This window comes from Hippocampus guttulatus, chromosome 11 (assembly GCF_054856545.1).
Source record: "Hippocampus guttulatus isolate MCC_2025c chromosome 11, RoL_Hgut_1.0, whole genome shotgun sequence".
In the NCBI taxonomy this organism is placed as follows: domain Eukaryota; kingdom Metazoa; phylum Chordata; class Actinopteri; order Syngnathiformes; family Syngnathidae; genus Hippocampus; species Hippocampus guttulatus.
Window position 1 is genome coordinate 21,735,375 of NC_141271.1, and position 19,088 is coordinate 21,754,462.

Sequence of the window (19,088 nt, forward strand, 5' to 3'; positions counted from 1 at the left end):
GCTACGCTACTTGCTTCAAAACAAAATGGCCGCTACTCTCCGTTCAATTTCAAGCTTTTCGAACCGAATACTATTTATGTATTTCTTTCTTTCTTTCTTTACTTTATTTGAAGCGTGAAACTTGCGTCCGAGGCTCATTGCAAACAAGTGAGGAGGAATGAATGAAGAATCCACTTCAAACGGCCGCTCGACGCCACAGCGGCCAACTTCAGCCGTGGCTCTTTCCGACCTTCCTTCTCGCGCGCCGGGGCCACTTTTGGTGTTTGCCCAGGCGGATGCCGACGAAAATGGCTCATGGCTGGCGGGGAAATGCCGAAACAAGTGCGACTCTCGATATGAACGTTTCACGAGTAAAACCGGAGGTTGGTCATCCATCGCGCGCCCCGTTGAATCGGCGCAAATCCAACATGGCCGGACCGAGCGCCTTTCGTGGCTTTGCTGGTCGACGCCAACTTGAGTGGATGTTGTTCCGTTGGGATTTCAAGGGCGACGGATGGAGCGGATTCCGGCGAGGCTGCCAACGCGCTTTGATTGGCGCATTGACTCTCTGTCCATTCTGTTGTAGGGCACAAAGGACAAAGCAAACGGTGAGTTGTTGACTCTTTCAATCAGGTGGGCCCGCGTGAAGCGCTCCGTGGCTTTGATTCCAACTTCAGCGGACTGGTTGGGCGAGAGAAAGGTTGGTGAGTTCTTCCAACGCTCCTGAAGGTCGGCACGAGAGTCAGCCGGGGAGTCGTCGTCGTTCCGCAAAGACAAGACAAAGGGGGCCCAAGTCAGGTCTTCGCATCGTGTTTTTTGCTTCGTGAAATCGTTTGCTTCCGTTGTCGCTTTTCACGTTACATAAGGTGATGACCCCCCCCAGGCCCTTTTCATCGCTCGGTAAGTCTTTGTACGCCATCCAACTGAGGCTTTAGTCCCGCAGAAAACACGGCAGCCTCTCGGCCCTCTTTTCTTTTGGTCTTCCATCCAATGTTGCCACATTGCCGGGCAAAGGCCTTTGCGCGCGCGCGGCCCGTCGGGCTGCCGAGCATCACGACTTCAACTAGGTCAAAGCGGAAGCCCGGAGGTATTCTCCCCGCGACGCGCACACATATGAACGCATCTTTCAAATCGTCACGTTCGGCAGCGACCGGCTCAATATGAATCGCCTTCTTGGAGATGAGCCGACTTGTGCCGGGGCTCAAGACCCGCGTGACAAAGCGCAGTCGCGAGTGATTATCGTCCGTCCTAAAATGGACACTTAAGTGCATTTTTTTTGCTCGGTGTGTGTGTGCGCGCGTGTGTGCGAGAGATGCGCTTGCTTTGATGTAATTGGTGTTGGCAGCGTATCATCCGAGATGCGAGCACATGTGTGACGGCGTAGTGAAAATAGAGCAGCTTATTTCCTCACGTCTTCCTCCGCCAAGCCTTCTATAAATACACACAGCTCTCTGTTGTCGCTTTACAAAGAGCCCCCCGCACCCCCCCCCCCCCCCCGATTTGTCCAATTTTTTTCCTCATAATTGCGCACTTCTCCTCTGCTGCAGTCATCCAATGTGGAGCAATGTGTGCCACGTCTCGACCCAAGGAAACATTGGCTTCGGAAAAAGGGCAAATGGGGGAGGAAAAAAAAGAAGAGGATTACAGTTTGAATCCCAATTAGCGGCGTTTCCTTTTTTCCAAAAAAAATAACACCAAAAGCCGATCGCAGCCGTCTTCAGGCAGTCGGCGGGGGGCCACCCTGAACCGCTTGCCAGCCAATCGCAGTCATCCAATTTAAAAAAAACAACATTGCAATCAAATCTCTTCGATCCCGTTTTTACAATGTCAAAATTCTTTTTTATGGCCAACAGTAAAAGGAGAGGCTTGGTAGCCCAAAGGTGTCCGACATCAACGATGCTTTTTCTCCCAAAAAGGCAACAGTGGTTGAGGGAAGTAAGGGGCAACAAACAAAATCAATGTTGAGGCTCCCCACGCATTGACAGCTGGGAAGTATGCAGAGGCTCCCTCACCCGAGCTGCCCCCCCCCCCCCTCGACACATGCTCAGCATCCTCTGGCCGGCCGAGAAACCGAAAGAGCGAGAAGGGAGAGGGAGGGCGTGCGAGAGCAAGAGCAGCGAGCTGGAAACGCGGCTGAGCATCACAGGAACACACAAATAGAGCCATAAAGCGACAAATCAGGCGGCGAGGGGGGGGGGGGGGAGGAAAACTGCCTGCCGAGTCCTTGGCAGAGCCGCGCTTGCTTCAAGATCCTCTCTTTCCTCCTCATATTTTTGCTCCCTTTCCTTTTTTTTTGTGTGTGAGAGGAGAGGAGGATGCGAGAACCTGGCGGCTCCACCTGAGGCCGGATGCCGGAATCCACGCAGGCAGGCCGGGACGGATGCGCCGCTGGCGCCGACCCAGATTGCCCGCTCCGCACCGGTCGCCGGCGCTCCGGGGACGTGACGTCGCTCCCCGGCGAGGTAAGCGTCTCCCGCGGGCGCCGGCGGTGGCACTCGAGGAGGAGCCGCGCGCCGACGCCATCGGCCCCGTCGCTTCTGTTTAGCTTAGCTTTGGGACATTTCAAAGGGAGACGCCGCCGCGCGGAATTCGGACATGCCGGCGCGCTCCCGCGCTTTTGCCATAACTAGCGTGCCGAAATGTCACGCAAACCAAAAAGGTGCCCGTTGTTTAGAGAGAGAGAGAGAGAAAAAAATTGCAAATGTTTTTCACGACTGAACAATCAGGGAGCGGCACGGCGGAAGACGGGTCAGCGCCCGCGCCTCACGGTGCAGAGGTCACAGGTCACGGGTCCCCTGCGGGGAGTTTGCTTCCACATTCCAAAAACATGCCCGCTAGCGCTCCAAATTGTCCGACGGTGCACGCGATTGCTCGTATTTCCATGCGTGCCCCGCCATTGGCTGGCGACCAGTTCGGGGCGCACCCCGAAAGACGACCGAGAAAGGCCGCGGCACGCCCGCGAACCGCCGTCGGCGTAAGCGGATGAGAAAATGAGAAATACTTGCTTTGCTTTTCTTTTCCCCGAGAAAAAAGTCGCGACATCACGATACCGATTGATATTTTTATTCCTCGTTCTCGTTTCCATGTTGTCAGAAATAAACACGTATTGTCATCGGATTGGAAGTTTTTCAACCCTCCAAGTTTGTGTCACGATGGCAATTCAAAACCAGTCACCGCGCTTGAAACGCTTTTGAATTTGTGACCGTAACCTCGAAAATGTGCTTTTCCCCTGGTGACCACTTGATCTTACATCAAATATGAGCTCATTCTCTTCGCAGCGCTGGGATGGTTAAATCGGGTTGGGGTGGCAGGTTTCTCCTTCGAAGAGGAAAAACTCATTCCCGGTTGACGCTTTTGGCCATCGCTTCGGCCTCCGTCGCGACTGTACTTCCTCGCCACGGAGGACCGAAGCGTGCTTTGCGCACCGCCCGCGTGCATAATGCAAATAACGGGAGACGCGTCACGCGCGGCAACTCGCCGTGCTTCCTTCCCCCGGAGGAGCCGAGAAACTAGGCTAAGCCGAGTCCCGCATCCATAATTGACTCCCTCCCGGGGGGCTCCGGGAAGGCTTCGGCTTGTGCGAGCCGTGAAACGATCGCGTTGCAAGTCCGGCCCGACGGACAACAAATAAGTAGCATGTCGTCGCTCCCCGAAGATCAAGAGCTGTCTCACGTCAGCCGGACGTGCGAGTGGAAAAATCAACTCTTGGCGGCTTGCGTCCGGACAAGTTGATCTTGTGTTGATCTCATTACATCCATATTATATGTGTGTGTGTGTGTGTGCCCGAGGCACCCATAGCCGAAATGTACCAGCAAGTCGGCCGTTTTGGTCGGGAGCGGCCTATTTGGGCGAATGCTAGCGGGCCGCATACTTTTCCAAACACAGATTGGAAAACGTGCTCACGCCAAAGCTCGTCTTCTTCCTCCTATGGATGCCCCTTTATTTATTTTTTGTTCTGTCACTGTGCCCACCGTAGCGCACTGAAATGTAGTTTGGGCGCTTGGGGGGGGGGAGGGGTGCTGTTGCGCGCTTGTCAGCGTAACGGCTTCGTGAGTCACGGATAAAGCAAAATGTTGAGCCCGAGTCGCTTTGTCGCGACCTCAGCGTTGACCGCGCACACCATCGCGGAGCGAGGACGTCGGCGTTATATCGCACAGTTTTCAGGGATTCGATAGGACCGGTTGGGCACTATTGTGCAGCCACGTTTAAAAAAAAAAAGGGGGTCAGCATTAGCCCAGAGGTTGGAGGATGCCACCAAGGCGGAGGCAATGGTGGATGTATGTCACGGAGCTTGTCGAGGCGTCGCTCTGTGGCAAACGGCTCCATTGGCCACTCAACGTGGCGAGGACAAAGCCGCCAGAAAGCGGACCCAATTAGGCCCACCAGTGGCTTTGTACGGCAAGCACGGCCCATTTCAATGGAAACCATCCAGAGGCGAAAGGGGGAAGGGGGAAAGGGGGCGGCTTTCATTCCGCAGGCTCGGCATCAACGCGCCGTCCGGCCTCTTCACAATTTGTCTTTGCTTTGTGATCTACAAGTGAGGGGGGGGGGGGGGGGTTGTCCACTGGTTTCTAATCTTAAGGCAACCGTCTCAAGCTCGGCGATGAAATTTCAAATTGGACGTTCGGATGACTGGAACGCGAACGCGCTCGACTTTGGAGTCAGATGATCCTCCGCGGAGCGTCTCCAGTTGGGCCAGAATGCCGCCGCTCGCCCACGGAAAGGGATGGAGCCTTTTGCGGTGCCGCTCCCTCTCTTCGGAATGAACGTTGGGGCCGGCCCCCTCGCCGCCCATCTCGAAAACTCGGCATTTTCATTCTTTGGCCCGGGACTCGGCATCACACGCGAATTTTAGTCGGACTGCTTTTGTGCTCTCTACCGTCTTGTCTTGTAAGTTTGTTGTCTTGGGCGTTTCTTTTGGCTCCACGTCCGGCAATTTGCAGATGGCGGCGGTTGTCTTGAAGTACTCGAGAAATACGCTTGAGTTGAGAAAGCGCGAGCTTTTTGCTCTGTTTGGGTTCGCCCTCGACCGACCTAAAATCGTGTTGAAATCGTACGGATGCTATGAATCCATATTTTGCTTGCTCGTAGAAGTACAAATGAAATCGCCATCAGACGTCCGACCGAAATCCTTCTGATTGCTGTCACGATGAAGGACAACGATCGCACGCACATTTGTATATTTTTAAAAGCACACCGGCAATAAATAGCTCGCGCTCAAAGACCGAACTGGTCCGCTCGGAAAAAAAAAAGAAGCGGCGGCACCAGATTAGACCGTGAGAGCGACAGAATGGTAACGTCGTCTCAGCGGGGTAACAACCTTTGCGACGTCAACCGTCTTCAAAAACCGCTAAAAATATCACCCCGGCTGCGGGGGTGGTTGTCGGGGGCGGGGGGAAGTATTTCTGGAAGTGGAGAAGACGGCTTCAAAAGTGTCCAGCCGCACCAAAATCGGTCGCTTTGCGCTCACCAAGATACGGTGGCATGATTAAAAATGTCTTTTTTGCCGATTAGCGAGAGGCACTTTGTGGGCGGGATGACAATGACGACAAGCAAAAAAGTTGTTGAATGAAATCGAGGAGTTGACAAGGCATTGAAATCGAGAGCACGCATCGCGCTCGCGGTTGCTCGTCAACGGGTGGACATTGTCAAATGAAAAATCCAAGTTGATTTGTTGTGTTATTTTTGTTATTTTGACTTCAAAATGGCGCCGCGAGAGTGGCTGCCTTTCCAGCAGCTCCTATATTTTGTTGTTCTACTTCTTCCTTTCATAACTTTGCTGCTGTGAATTGGGAATTTCTCCATTGCGAGACTAATAAAGGTTTTCTTATCTTATTAGCACGGTCGCCTGCGCGGCGCTTTTCCGACACCGGACGGTGTGCAAAGCCTCATTCCTCGGCCTATTTGAAGCCGTAGCTCCGCCTCGTTGAAGCCGTGGCGTTAACTGACGGGGAAAGGTTTTCCTTTTGAGTTGGAAATCGCTTAGCTCAACTCCCTGGATCATACGAGCTAGCTGCTAGCTAGACGAAGCTGGACCATCATTTTGGGGATTGGCCATGAGAACAAGATTCCGCTGAGCTCACCGCTTTCATTCTGTTTCGGCGCGGTTCTTCAAATGCAAACGTGGATTCTAAAAACACGCGTCCGCCGTCTTGTATTTGAAGATGAATCCAAGCCCTCCAGGAAGCCATCACACAACCCCCGAGTTGTCGCCGGCCGCGACCCGAATCGCGGGGCTGTACTTTTGTAAGCGGGCGGCTCGTCTTTGTGTCAAAATGCAGGATGGAGGAGACGGTGCGATCCCTACTCCAGAACCAGGACTCATTGGATGGCCCCGAGGTGGACCCGCTGGACCTGATGAAAGCATATAAGGTAGCAAAGACTCGGCAAAGCTCTCGTGAGAACGGGGGCGAGTCGAAGTCCTCTCGGTAAATGCCGGCGCGTCTCCGCTTTGTGTCGCAGGACAAACTTTTGGAGGAAATGTGGAAGCAGCAGGACAGTTTGGAGGGTCCGGCGGCTTCGGAAACGGAGACGTCCAAAGCGCCGGAGGCCGGCGGTGGCCCGGAGGGAAGCGATTCCGTGCTCCGACGACTCCGAGCTTTGGAGGTAGGCGAGCGAGCGCCTTCCTTGCCGCTGCTCAAGGCCGTCAAAAGCGCAATTGTCACTTTGGCCAGTTTTGCCGCCTCCCTCCAAGCATTCTCGGCCGGCCTTGACAAATGGACCCGGCTGGATTCGAAAGAGCTTTCAGACACGGTCACGCGACGTGCGGACCCCCCCACTCGTACCGCGATGCTCTTTAGGCCACTCTGTCATGTTAAAAAAAACAACTCTGCCCGTCCGTGTTGTGTCGCGCGTACGCATCGAGATTCAAGCCCCGAATCAAACGCTCTCTCGCCACCCCGCCCCGACTTTCGAGTCGGGGCGGGGTGGCCCTCTGCAGCCGCGAGGCTGATTTGTCAGCCGGGCCGAACTCGCCGTCGGAACTCGCCCTTTGGCTAGAATGCCAATCGGGCATTGAAGACGAGAATCGGCGGCGTCGTGTTGACGCCGCTCGACTCCACGTGACTTGGTTGGCGCCCGACCTTTTCCGCACCCTGACTGCGAGTCTTCCGGCCCACGCGTGACCTTTTGACGCTCTCCGCCGACATCGCCTCCAACAAACCTTTTTTTTTGCTACGATCGGCAAGCCGAATATCGACTCGCGCCGGTTGATCCGCCGATCGCGTTGAGCACAATCTTTTTCATCAAGTGTCTCCTCCAGGCTGAGAACTCGGCTCTCTCCTTGGAAAACGACAACCAGAGGAGGCAATACGAACGCTGCCTGGATGAGGTAAGGAACGGGGGGGAAAACACTTTGGCTCGTCTTTGTCTCATCCGCAAAGGGGTCCCGCTTCTCGGCCCAAATTCCCGAGCGGGAGTTTGTCAAAGTGCGCCGCCTAAAATCCCCTCCGAGATTGCGACGCCTCAAACTAAAATGGCTGACTTCCCGTCCAGAATGCCGCCGCTGGCATCTTGACACCTTGACGCTTCGTCCACCTCATCTTTTGCCAAAGCGGCGGCGGAGGGAAACGACTCATTGCAGCTCATCCGATATCGCGTCGACGGGTGAAAGCCACGCCTCGCTTTGAACGCAATCGAATCAAACGCGGATTGAAACAATCGAGGCTAAAACGTGGCGGGCGTCACGAAAAAGTGGCCGTCGGGAATCGGAAGGGGGCCGACGCTTTGGTGGCCGCGCGGACGCCAAAGTGTCGGGAAAGTCTCGGGCGACGCCGCGGCGAAAAATAAAGCGGAGGTTGGCCACCGGGCGTGACCGAGGGCTCGGACGTCCTTGGACAAGCGCCCACCCGGGGCTTTATTTGTCGGTGGTTATATTTGAGCGGCGCCTTCATTGTCCGCTCCTCTCTTGGTCCAGGTGGCCAACCAGGTGGTCCAGGCTCTGCTCACTCAAAAGGTGCGTGGTCATCCTCCCGGCACACCAACGCCGCAGTCGGTGAAGTATTTGACCCCCTCCCCCCCGGTCTGTGCCGATGTGGATTTGGCAGGACCTGAAAGAAGAATGCGTCAAGCTGCGCACGCGCGTCTTTGACCTGGAGCAGCAGAACCGCATACTGAGCGTCTTGTTCCAACAACGCCTGCGAATGTCGCCCAGTCCCGCGGCGCAGGTAAGAGCGCAAAACTTGCCCGACTTTTTGGCTATTTTTACCACCGTCGCGCGTCACTTGGCCTCTTTTCTCGCGCTTCCGCACAAAATCTCAGGACGAGTTTGTCGCTGGCGGAACCTTGGAAACGGCAAAATCGGGGCGGATTTTTTTTCAAAAGCTCGAGTCATCCAACCTCACCGCCGCCGCGCTTTGCCCAGTCGGGGTGGCCGAAACGCAAAGGTTTCTTGCCAATCTGTCTTGTATTCATGGTTCAAATTTGGCAACGGTTAAACATTGGTGAGTCATTCCTTAAAACACGATTTTCTTCGAGGTGTACTCGCAATAACTCGCACAAGGCAGGCCCTTCTTGATGTATGGCGCCATCCTCAGCTCTGGAGAAAGCTGCTCGTGATGTGATCGTCTCAGCCCCGAGGCTTGAATTGGAAATGCGCTCGTCTCCGATGAAGTCACAAACGAACAAAAAAAAAAAAACGGCGCTTTATGAGTCCCACGGAGGTTCGGCAACGCAATTTCGAAACGCCAGCTTGTCAGAGGAGGGCATTGACGCCGGGCCGCTTGAAGCACGTTTTCCCCCTCACGTCACCGTATGACGTTGGGGGGGGGCCGCAATTTTTCCGACTGCGAGTCAGGACGAAGGATTCGGGCTCGTTGCGGCAAATGACTGATGAGTCTTGGAATTTGCACAAAACGGCTGCTTGAAAAATGAAACTGACTGACTTCTCATTCTATCTGGGGGAGGGGGGGGGGCTGCTTCTTGAGCCTTTCGGGACCGTCCTGTTACGTCCTGCGACATGCCCACCCATTTTTGGGATGAGGAGCGAATCTGTGGGACGCCTGAAAAAGTCGCGAGCCCATCCATCCATCCGTTTTCCGAACCGCTTGATCCTCACCGGGGGGGGGGGGGGGTGCTGGAGCCTATCCCAGCTGTCTTCGGGCAGTAGGCGGGGGACACCCTGAATCGGTTGCCAGCCAATCGCAGGTCTCACGAACCCATGGGCAGAATTGGCCATCCGCTTGAGCGTTTTTGCTTTGAAGCGCGGCCAATTCAGGTGAATGTGAGGGCTTGTACTTGGTCAGAAAGGTGGAAATGACTCCACTCGCACCGATAAATATAGACCGGGTGGGCATGTCTGCACCAAAAGGTCTGCCCCGGTCAGAAGCAGGTGGTGGAGCATTTACCCGAAAAGCAACATGGTTTTCTTTCTGTCCAGGAAACGCCAAGGAATGGACAAGTGTCTACGGCTGCAGGGAGGTGGCCCAGTCTCTTGAGTCTAACGTGCCCGCGCAGTAGCGCGACCGGTAGCGATCCGTCTCCGTCCGGCGCCGGTAGCCAATACTCCAGCGGCTCGCGCACGTGGGCCGAGGGACGAGGCCTGTCCAAACAGGTGACCCACCTACTCCTCTCAAACGTTCTCCAACTCTCAAGGATGGGGGCTTGTCGATTCATAGATGTTGACGCCCCTTTGCGACGCAGCGCGCCGCCGGTCGGGACAAGGGGACGAGCGCGGCCGCCGTTTCCGGCCATCGGACGGACCTCGGCTCGAAGGGAGACCGCGTCCCGAAAGGCCTCGAGCGTCTTCAGACCGGCGTCTCGAAGGAGAAACCCTACCCCGGGTCCGCACCGCCACGCAAGGATGGCGCGATGTCCAACGAGGGCATCCACTCGCCGGGCGTCAAGAGTAAGCCGCCGGAAACGACGGCCGAGACGGACAAAAACGCAAACCTGGGGATTGTCGTCGCGGACCCCGTTGAGAGCGGCAACGACTCGCGTGTGTCGCCGAGTCAGGAATCCGGTGACAACGTGGCAGGAGGGGTCCAGACCGAAGAGGGCGCCAAAGAATCTTTCGGGAACACCGTTTCGGACAACTTTGTATTCTCTGCGGGCCCACCCGGGACGCTGGAAAAAGAAAGCCCGAAGGGGCACTTGCGAGAAGAAAGCGAGAACTCTGGCGTCACGTCGAGCGACGGCAACAACAACCGGGAAGGATCCGGCGACCGCAAATCCCGGCTGGACCGCACGGACTCGGAATCCCGAGCGGGGGACGGGACCCCGGCCGTGCGGCATTCTGCCGCCAGGGCTTTGAGCTGCGTGAGCGAAGCCAGACAGCGCAGCTCTTCGGCAGAGGTTTCTCACCCAAGCGACGGCGGGCTTTCAAGGAAGCCCAAACAGCAGCTCTGCGACTCGGCCAGGAAGGCCTTCATCCTGCGCAGCAAGAGCGCCGACGCCGGGCCGGAACAGCACAAACACGTCCGCTCGCCGCTCCACCAAAACCTCATCCGGGGGCACAAATCCGGGAGCCCCGACAAAAGGCCCGGTCACGGAAAAACGCACAGTTCGGGCCACGAGGCCCGAAAAGACAATGACTCCGCATCCCCGACTTGCAAGTCTTCGGAGCGCGTACAACAGCGCTCGCCTCTCGCATCGCCTATCAAAAGCGCTTCGGTGACCAAAGCCGTCGAGGTGGAGGAAGATTCAAAGGCTCCGGCGAGACAGCCGCCATCCGCGACAATTGCGTCCGGCGCGGAGGACCCGTTCTCTTCGGAGCTCGGCTCTCCGTCCGCCCCGACTTCGCTCCCGCTCAGAACCGCGTCGGACTCCGGACGCGCCAATCGTCCTCAGAGCGCCACTGTGGGAAAGACTTTGTCGGGTCAACCGACTGGCCTTTCGCCAGACAATCAAGCCGCCGAACCGGTCTTCGACGGCCAACCCTCGAGCGCGCCGGCCGTCCCCGCTCTCGAAACGCAGGATTTGGAATCTGCCGTCGCTTACCGCGGTGGAATGGTCGCAGCCTCTTTGTTACCGAGTCCCAATGTCTTACAACGCTCTCAGCAGAGCATTAGCGAGCCAAAACTTTCCGAAGTCCCGCCTCAGACGTACTCCAACGTCTACTATCACAAGTGCCAAAATTTCGGGTCCGGGGCCGCAAAGATGTCTCTTCCCGCAAACGCGAGATCCCACGAGGCCATCTCGGGAGCAGAAAGCGGCGCGTTCCTCATGCTCGCTCGCCAGAACGGGGATGAGCCGAGGCCATCCGCGAAAGGCATCCAAACCTACCAGACGTACGTTTGTGACCCCCGCATGATGAACGAAGGCGGCAGAGCCCGGCAGAAGATCGAGACCCGTTGCAATTCCCTGGATTCCGAGCCCTGCCGGCCGGCCGGCGGCGGGGCGATGCCGGACTGGGGCTTCGACGAGGAGGGCTGGCTCTTCAAGCGTTCCGTCTCCGTGTCCACCAGACCGCCGCTGAAGCCGGTGATGGGCATGAACGGGGCCAAGGCTCGAAGCCAGAGCTTCGGCGCCCGCTACGTGGACCGCCCCGGCTTCAATCGGTCCGGCAAGGTGCGAACGCAGATCAAAACGCACTCCGGGAGCTCCCTCAACTCCTTGGGCGACCTTCTCCCGGGAAGCGTGAGCTGCTCCAGTAGCTACCACTGCCCCGTGAACCGATCCCTCCTGGACAACTTCCTCATCGAGGAAGGCCTGGCGGTTCCCCCGAGTCTGGGCTCATCCGGCGAAAGACTCCAGAGTCTTCAACTCCAACGGGAACAAGCCAGACGCCTTCAAATCGAGCAACAGTTCTGCAGCGCCTTTGGAGAACCCGTCTGCGAAGAACCCCAGAGGCAGAGTACCATCACCACCATTGAGGAGAAGGTGATGCTCGGGATCGAGGAGAACTTGCACAAGTCCCAGGAGCAGGAGAGGAGCGGCGAAGTCAAGCAGAAATCCGGATCCGCCTTGGCCAACTGGTTCGGTTTTCGCAAGGGGAAGATTCCCGTGCCCGGCGGCAAGAAGGCGGACGCGGCCAAGGCGAAAGAAGAGAAGAGGGATCAGAAGATGACCTCGCTGCTCGGGGGGAAGCAGACCAAGACGGACAAGAAGAGTGACCGAAGAAAAAGTGACGCCAAAGACTGGTAAGACCCGTTCCGCGGTTCTCTTTTTTTTTTTTTTTTCCTTCTTTCTACGCCGCACCGACACGCCTATCTCGGTAGAATAAGACTCGTCACGCGGCGTAAGTCCAACCGCAGATAATTCCGAGCCACTGTCGCAATTTGTTCCCGAATGGCTGCTTTGTTTCAGCTCGGCGGGAAGGAGGGAGTCGCACGACGCGGTGCGCGCCTGCATCGCCGTGCCCTGCCCGGGGATGTCGCTTCATGACACGCAAGGACGCATCCGCGCCATCGGGGACGTGCAGGTGGAGTCCGTGCATTCGTTGCCACGCGAAAGCATGCCCGCGTCAACCCGCGGCCGACGAGGCGCACAAAGTCATTTTTGCTCATCGCAACGCGCGACGGCTCGGTTTCCGCCGCGAGCGCCGATGCCTTTGCGCCCATCGTGCTCCAACTCCCACCCGACACCGGCGATGTTGTTTTGTCGCCACGGTGCCCGTCGGGCGCCGACGCTGATCCTTTCTCTTGTGCCCCAACCGTGCGCCGACCGCATCGATGACGCGCCAGAGAGCGGACGCTGGAAACGGAGCCCTGATCAAGACCACCCTCCAGGATGCCGTCATAGGTAAGCTTCCGCTTTTGCGCCCGCCTCGGCCGACGGCCGGCATCTTTTCAGAGTCGATTTGGGATTTGCCACCTTACTGTTTGCGGAGAGTCGCAAAGACCGCGTATGAATGTGAAATGTACGCGCGAGTCCTCAAAGGCGTCCGGACTAACTCAACGAAGCTTCTCCCTGCGACTTTGTGCATCGTTCCAAATTGTGTAGACCAGATGGAACCACTTTGGAGCGGTTTTTGCAGGGAAGGCAACGTGACATTGTCACCTCCGAACGAATAATAGCTCGTGTCCGATGGGCCGCCCGCGCTCTTTTCATTGACTAAGGCATCGTGCGGACGATGCCGACTTTAAAAGATGTACCGTGATCGTGACAGGAGCTTCTTTGGACCAATACGGACAGTCGGCGTTGTGAAGGTAAAGCTCCCCCAAGTGTGTACGTGCGTGAGTGTCAGCTCAGCATGCTTTCATGCCGCGTCGCATCGCTGCCGTCGCCGCCGTCCTCATATGTTGAGAGGGTGACCCCATTTTCGATCTAATTGTCTGAATTAGATCTCCAGTGATCGTTTCTATGTTGCTGTGCGTCATGTTTGGTGACTCAAAGTGGGCACGAGACTCATCCCAGCAGCGCCACGGGCTCAAACGCGTCACCGTCCAGTCTTCTGAGGCTTTGACCGTTTTGAATAGGGAAGGCTCATTGTTACCCATGCTTGAGTGGGGAGACGCTTCACGACAAACGATTGTACGATTTTTGTACAATATGATTGATTTGGACCAGATTGTTCATTTATGGCTCAATCTAAAAAAAAAAACCCACACACACACATTATAACCCAACGCTAAATCCGCGCAGGCAGTGGTCGTATTTTCGGGCCATCCCGTGATGCATTTCATGGTCACTGTGGTGGACGCATGCTGGTTGTTGAATGTCAAACACTTTGTGACATTGACAGCGGTGCTTCAAGTGGACTCCCTGCAATTGGCTCTTTTGCTCTTTTCGTTTGTCGCAACTTGTTTTGTCGGCGCACGACTCGACGGCAGCCTCCACGGGAATTGGACCAAACCTTTGGAGCGGGAAAAGCGTGGCCGGGCATTGAAAATATATTCTTCCTTCAATAGTCAAGCAAAGCCAGGAGAAAATACAACAAATTATTCCAAATATATATAATTTATTATGATTACAATTTAAAATTTCAAATGAACCGTTTCCCCCCCTGAAACGGTTCATTTGACCAATCGTTATTATTTCACACATATCAATAAAATTGTACGACAGTCCCAGTGGTGTGTCCCCCCTTTCCTCCCCCTGCTTGCGTCCCCGCCAACCGTTGTGCTTGTGCCTCAGGGTCCGGCCGCCAGATGCGAACCTTGGACAGCGGAATCGGGACCATCCCCCTCCCCGAATCCTGCTCCTTCTTCTCCTCCATCCTGCACCTCCTCCCCAAGTCCCCGTCATCGACCCCCGAACCCGAACCCGAACCCGAACCCGAGCCGCCCGTCGCTCGCTTGCCCGACCTCTCCGGCGAGGAGGCGTCCCCGTTGCCCCGGTGGAGGATCCCCTCGGGTTTTCGGGACGATCGTGCCGCGGCGCCTCCTTCTCCGTCCCACATCCGGCCGCCGCCCTTCCCTAGCGCGGCCTTCCTCCGGCCCGTCCCGCCCCAACCTCGACCCCTTGTGACGTCCGCCCGTGTGTCTGATCCCCGCGACGTGACCCAGAGACCCCCGCAAGGTAAAGTACAGCGTAGCGGCCCGGGCAAAAGAGTCCAAATAAATCAGAAGCGTCCCGCACCAATTTATTTGGACTCTCCTGCCAGCCGAGCGGCCGAGTCACGGGGAGAACCTCACGTCGGATCTTGTGTAACGCCGGCACGCCGGTCGACCGCTTAGCACGTCGGCCTCACGGCGCGGAGGTGCAGCGTTGCGTTCGGGCTGCGTGGCTTTACTCCGGTTTGCCGCCGCGTTCCGCAAGCAGGCACGGCAGGTTAAGATGAATCCCACCAGTCGGTCGCATAAGAATACGCAAAAAGGAATCCCGGTTTGCCTCCTCAAGACAAATAGCAAAAGGGGGACGTGCGACGAGGGCCGCCGGGAAGGAAATTGAGAGCTCCCCGCTGTCCACGTGCTGCGCATTTGAAAAGAGCCGCTCCTGAACGGGGATAAGGCGGAGCAGGCTGCAGCTTGGCCCGGCGGGTATCATTCAGTCGGACCGGGAAGCCACGAGACCTGAGGGGATTTGGGTTCCAAAAGACAATTGGGAGGCCTTGCTCCCAATGAGTCTGATGGAAAGAAAGGGATCGCCGGAGTCGGCGCGAGTTACAATCTTGTCCTTCGAGCTTTTCCTTTCAATGTACCGCCAAAGTTGTTGTTGTCGACTGGCGCATTCCGACCGCGTCCGACAAATCTTCTGTGATTGTTCTATAAACACAGCACATTTCCTCTGTTGGGCGTTTGTTTTTTTCCCAGGTGGAATGGAACCAAAGAGGCTGACCTACATCAAGACAAAGACCAGAACTCCTGCCAGCCAGCAGAAGGAGCAGACCAGGCTGCAGCTGGCCAACTGTAAGGCGAAAAACTCTACGCTCAGTTCCACATTTGCGCTCGTGCGACCCACATGAAAGAAAACCACAGCAGCTGGCTCAACTCAGGAGCGCTTTCAAACAGCCGTCGCTGCATACAAAGCGCCGTGCACGGATCAACTAACATATATTGTAACAGCAAAACAATAAATCAGGAACAAAATGGTAGAAGGCACTAAAGTCAAGGCCTCCCTTTCTCAATTTCTCAAGAGCACTTTGTAATGTAAGCCTTCGTCAGATCTCGGCCGGATTACTGTTCGGCACTTGACTTCGGAGTCAGCCGATCCTCCACGAAGCGTCTCCAGTTGGTCCAAAATGCCGCTGCTCGTCTCTTGACTGCTACTCGTATAAAGAGGGAGCGCATCACTCCTATTCTGGCATCCCCTCGTTGGCTCATTTGAGAGTTCTTTTGAAGAGCCCGGGATTTGCCCCGGCCCCACCTGACCTCTCGGAGCTCCTCCGCCCCTGCCCAGTGCCTCAGGTCTGCGGGCCGGAGACTATTAGAAGTCCCGAGAAGTAAGCGGAGGCTCCGAGGGGATGGAGCCTTTCTTTGCCTGAATGCTTTTCACTTCCTATTTCATTTCTTTCCCTTTCAGAGCTTTGGACTCCATTTGGCGATCGGAAACTTTTGCCGGAGGACCCGGACGCTCCCGCTTTCGAGCTACAAAGTGGACTGCGTGCGGGACTGAACACCGAAGGTTGCAGAGAGTCACGGTGCCTGACTGCGGTTCGACAAGTACACGCACACACACACACAAACTCGCGTTGTCTGCTTCAAACCCAAGCCAAGACCGACTCCAAAGCCCGGAACATTTGGAAGATAATCCAGTATCCAATATACCAAGCGCTATATCTGGCAACACTTTTGTCTGAAGAAAAAGAAGAAGAAAAACGACTCCCGTTTGTTTTCCCTCTGGCGATTTTTTTTTTTCTTTTTCCAGACCGAGCTCACACGTGTATGGAAATGCCACAAATGTTGGTGCGTTTTGGGGGTTCAAACCACGTGAAAATGAAAGCTGCAAGTAGTGAGGAGCAGGTCCTCACTAATGTGATTTGGATGCAATCCTCTTTGGAAATGTTGCGTCTGTCTGGGTGACCAATTGGGACTAATTCAATAGTGGACATATCCCCCACCCGCGACCCCACCACAAAAAAGACTGCTTCACCCAAAATGGCTCAGGTGGGGTGGGGCCATTTCCAGATTGCAAAACAAGTCCTAGAATCTTAAATAGAACCCCAAAATGTAGCCAGTGAAGAAATGCCAGAGTAGTCTCCGATGCGCTCCCTCTTACGGGTAGCAGTCAAGAGGCGAGCGGCGGCATTCTGGAGCAACTGGAGACGCTTCATGGAGGACTGGCTGACTCCAAAGTCAAGCGCATGACGATATGAATTCAACATCAAAAAGTGGTCGCAAAGAGCTTTTGGCCGCTGCTTGCAGCTTTCATTCTTCGATTCATTGCTTTATATTTTCCACCATCGTTACCTTTTGTAAATATGGACTTCACGTGAAGAAGGTGAAAACAAAAACCTTGGACGGGAGCTGCCGATCACGCCAAGTGGAGCTGATCCAAGTGCGCGCTCTTCGCGCGGCGCGCTGAGCCACGTGGCTGCTTTTTACTGCGCTAGCGTCCTTGCGCGCTCTCGGCTGTGGCATGGGGACCGCTTTCCTTCCCACGAGTGCAAGAAAATACCGCGTGACACGTGCTGCTCTCTTGAGCGTCTATCGCACATCGCATCCGCCGTCGTGGTCACTTTCCAAGGGGGCCGCGCAAATGTCTCCAGCGTGTTCTTTGTTATCGTTGTTGTTCGTCCGCAGCGATGACGTCAGGACAGTTTTCGCATCGGAACGTTATGGAACTCGCTCAGGGAAAACGGGGTCAATGTCTCTGATCGACGCTGCGGCTTTGAAGAGGATTTGGGGCGCTTTTGTATGCGTCCTAACACACGTTTGGATGCGTGACGACTCGATGTCAGTATTTACCTCACGTCGGTTCGCCAGCCGTGCGCTCGGATCCGAAAGGATAGCACGCCCGCCGCTGGCCGTCTGCTGGCTTCCTCCCTTGATGACGTCCGTCCATATGCATCTCGTTTCTCGTGCTGTTTCGCTGTTCCTATTTACATTTCTTTGTCGCTGCGTTGGCCACTTTTACGGGCTTTGCACTCACTTCCTGTTTTGCTGACTTGCGCTCAACAAAAGTATCTTGTTCGGAGTCTCGGAAAGCATGCGGCGCCGTGCACAAGCTTTTGTTTTTGCGGCCAGCTCTCCATGTTCAGCAAATCATTACGTTGACATTTCAGTAGATGGATATGTTTTGGTTTTTCATTCCTGGGCGATAAGTCCATCTCGAGGTGGGCCCTCAGAAGACGCATCCACTTCCGAGTTTGTTCGAGTAGGAGGCCTAACATGGCTACTTTGTACCAAATTGGCCCGCTTCCTGTTCCATGTGTCGATGTTTTTGTTGACATTTTTGGGCGGGGGATGTTTTTGTTTCCCTGCGTCCCATTTTTGATGTCATGTGTTTGCATTGGGTTTTTGTTTCCACCTGTTCTCGTCAGTGCTGTCCCATGTGTCGACCAATCAGCCAATCGGCTCCCTCCGGCGACTCGTAGCTTGTCCGGGTGTCCCTCATTGACGTGTCACTTTGCTTCTGTTTAGTTGGCTGCTTTCGTTCAGGCTTTCCCACTTCACTGTTGCTGTTGCGTGTTGTAGTTATGTTGTTTCCTCGGAATATTGTTTCAGTGGGGTTGTTTCTTTTTTTAAATTTTTTTTTTATTTAAACCTGTGCTTTTGTTGTTGTTTTTACTTTGTTGGTTTTGTATTTTGATACTGCGCCATGCCTATTTCGTTCTGGGGGAACTTTGTGTTTTTTTTTAATGTCTTCTTTTTTTTTTTTTGCTTCTCTCCATTTGTGTCCACCTTTTACCTCCACATGATAAAAACTGTAGCACCTACAAAACACTTTTTCACCAGAATACACATGCTTGCAAAAATCAGAGTTTTCGGGCCTGGGGTAGCCAGCCTGAAACCGGAGAGCCGGCAAGGCGTGAAAACAAACAATTTCCACAACTTTGCACGGGGTACTGCTAAGTGAGCTTTGTGGGGGGCTGCGGTGAATTGAAAATGAGGTTCAATGTGAAAAAGGAGTGGGAGAAAATGGATGGATTTAGAAAAATGGGTTTTTGGTCTTTGAGGCAGCCACCACTCACTTTGTTAATCACTTTGTTAGGCACTGTGTCATTTACATATCAATCCCGTCACTACTGGGCCATATGGATATTTTGGGAGAAGATTCAAACTGTAGCGTTAGACCACTTATTTACCATTTTTATTCAAACTATGCTCACTTGCTATGTGCATGTTGATAAAGGAAAAAAATATCGCCGTGGCGTTTGTACCCGTAGCAACACAAAGGTCTCATAGATAAGTGAGATGGTTTTTCATTGATCAGGGAAACCGCCAGCAACAATGACATGCGGGTAGATGGAACTCGGCATTGTTGTTGTGTTGGGGGGCCGGGGGCTGATTATAATGAGTATGCATATTGTATTTTTCTAACATTTACCTTGTATTTATTACACACCGCGTTGATTAGTGAATATTTTTGTTTATTGCACATTTATTGTGATTCTGCCTGACGTCGATGTTTTTTATGTAATAATCTGCGAATCAGTGACGTTTTTTGTTTTTCGTGATTGATTCCTATGCATTTATCACTTGTATACAATTCCATATTGCTTTGTTTTATGTTGGAGTGGGAAAAAAATAGGAATAAAGTATTTCAGTCCTTTTGACTTGAATTTATTTGCACTTGCATTGTAATGGAACGAATGCATCCACACTGAGTATCGTCAAATCCTGAAAATA

At 54.6% G+C, this 19,088-nt stretch overlaps 1 protein-coding gene across 6 annotated transcripts; it reads left to right on the plus strand.

Annotated features, from left to right (window-relative positions):
* Positions 1-34: 34 nt before the first annotated feature.
* Positions 35-19,021, plus strand: LOC147198664 (uncharacterized). Of its 6 annotated transcripts, XM_086123557.1 has the most exons (13): positions 35-2,441; positions 6,261-6,351; positions 6,442-6,585; positions 7,241-7,309; positions 7,895-7,933; positions 8,025-8,144; positions 9,356-9,529; positions 9,619-12,056; positions 12,223-12,337; positions 12,600-12,657; positions 13,993-14,376; positions 15,111-15,206; positions 15,820-19,021. In XM_086123557.1, coding segments are annotated over exons 2-13 (3,729 nt in total). In that variant the 5' UTR covers positions 35-2,441; position 6,261; the 3' UTR covers positions 15,822-19,021. The 6 variants fall into 6 exon arrangements, with proteins under 6 accessions (XP_085979683.1, XP_085979686.1, XP_085979682.1 ...); XM_086123560.1 differs by lacking the exon at positions 13,993-14,376; XM_086123556.1 differs by lacking the exon at positions 15,820-19,021 and having other exon boundaries at positions 15,111-15,507.
* Positions 19,022-19,088: the final 67 nt, after the last annotated feature.

What these genes read in the sequence shown, in the direction of transcription:
- LOC147198664 (XM_086123556.1), top strand. Translation starts at nt 6,262, where the DNA reads ATGGAGGAGACGGTGCGATCCCTACTCCAGAACCAGGACTCATTGGAT. An exon ending in ACCTGATGAAAGCATATAAG is followed by an intron (nt 6,352 to 6,441) that starts GTAGCAAAGACT and finishes TTTGTGTCGCAG; the next exon opens with GACAAACTTTTGGAGGAAAT. An exon ending in GACGAGGCCTGTCCAAACAG is followed by an intron (nt 9,530 to 9,618) that starts GTGACCCACCTA and finishes TTTGCGACGCAG; the next exon opens with CGCGCCGCCGGTCGGGACAA.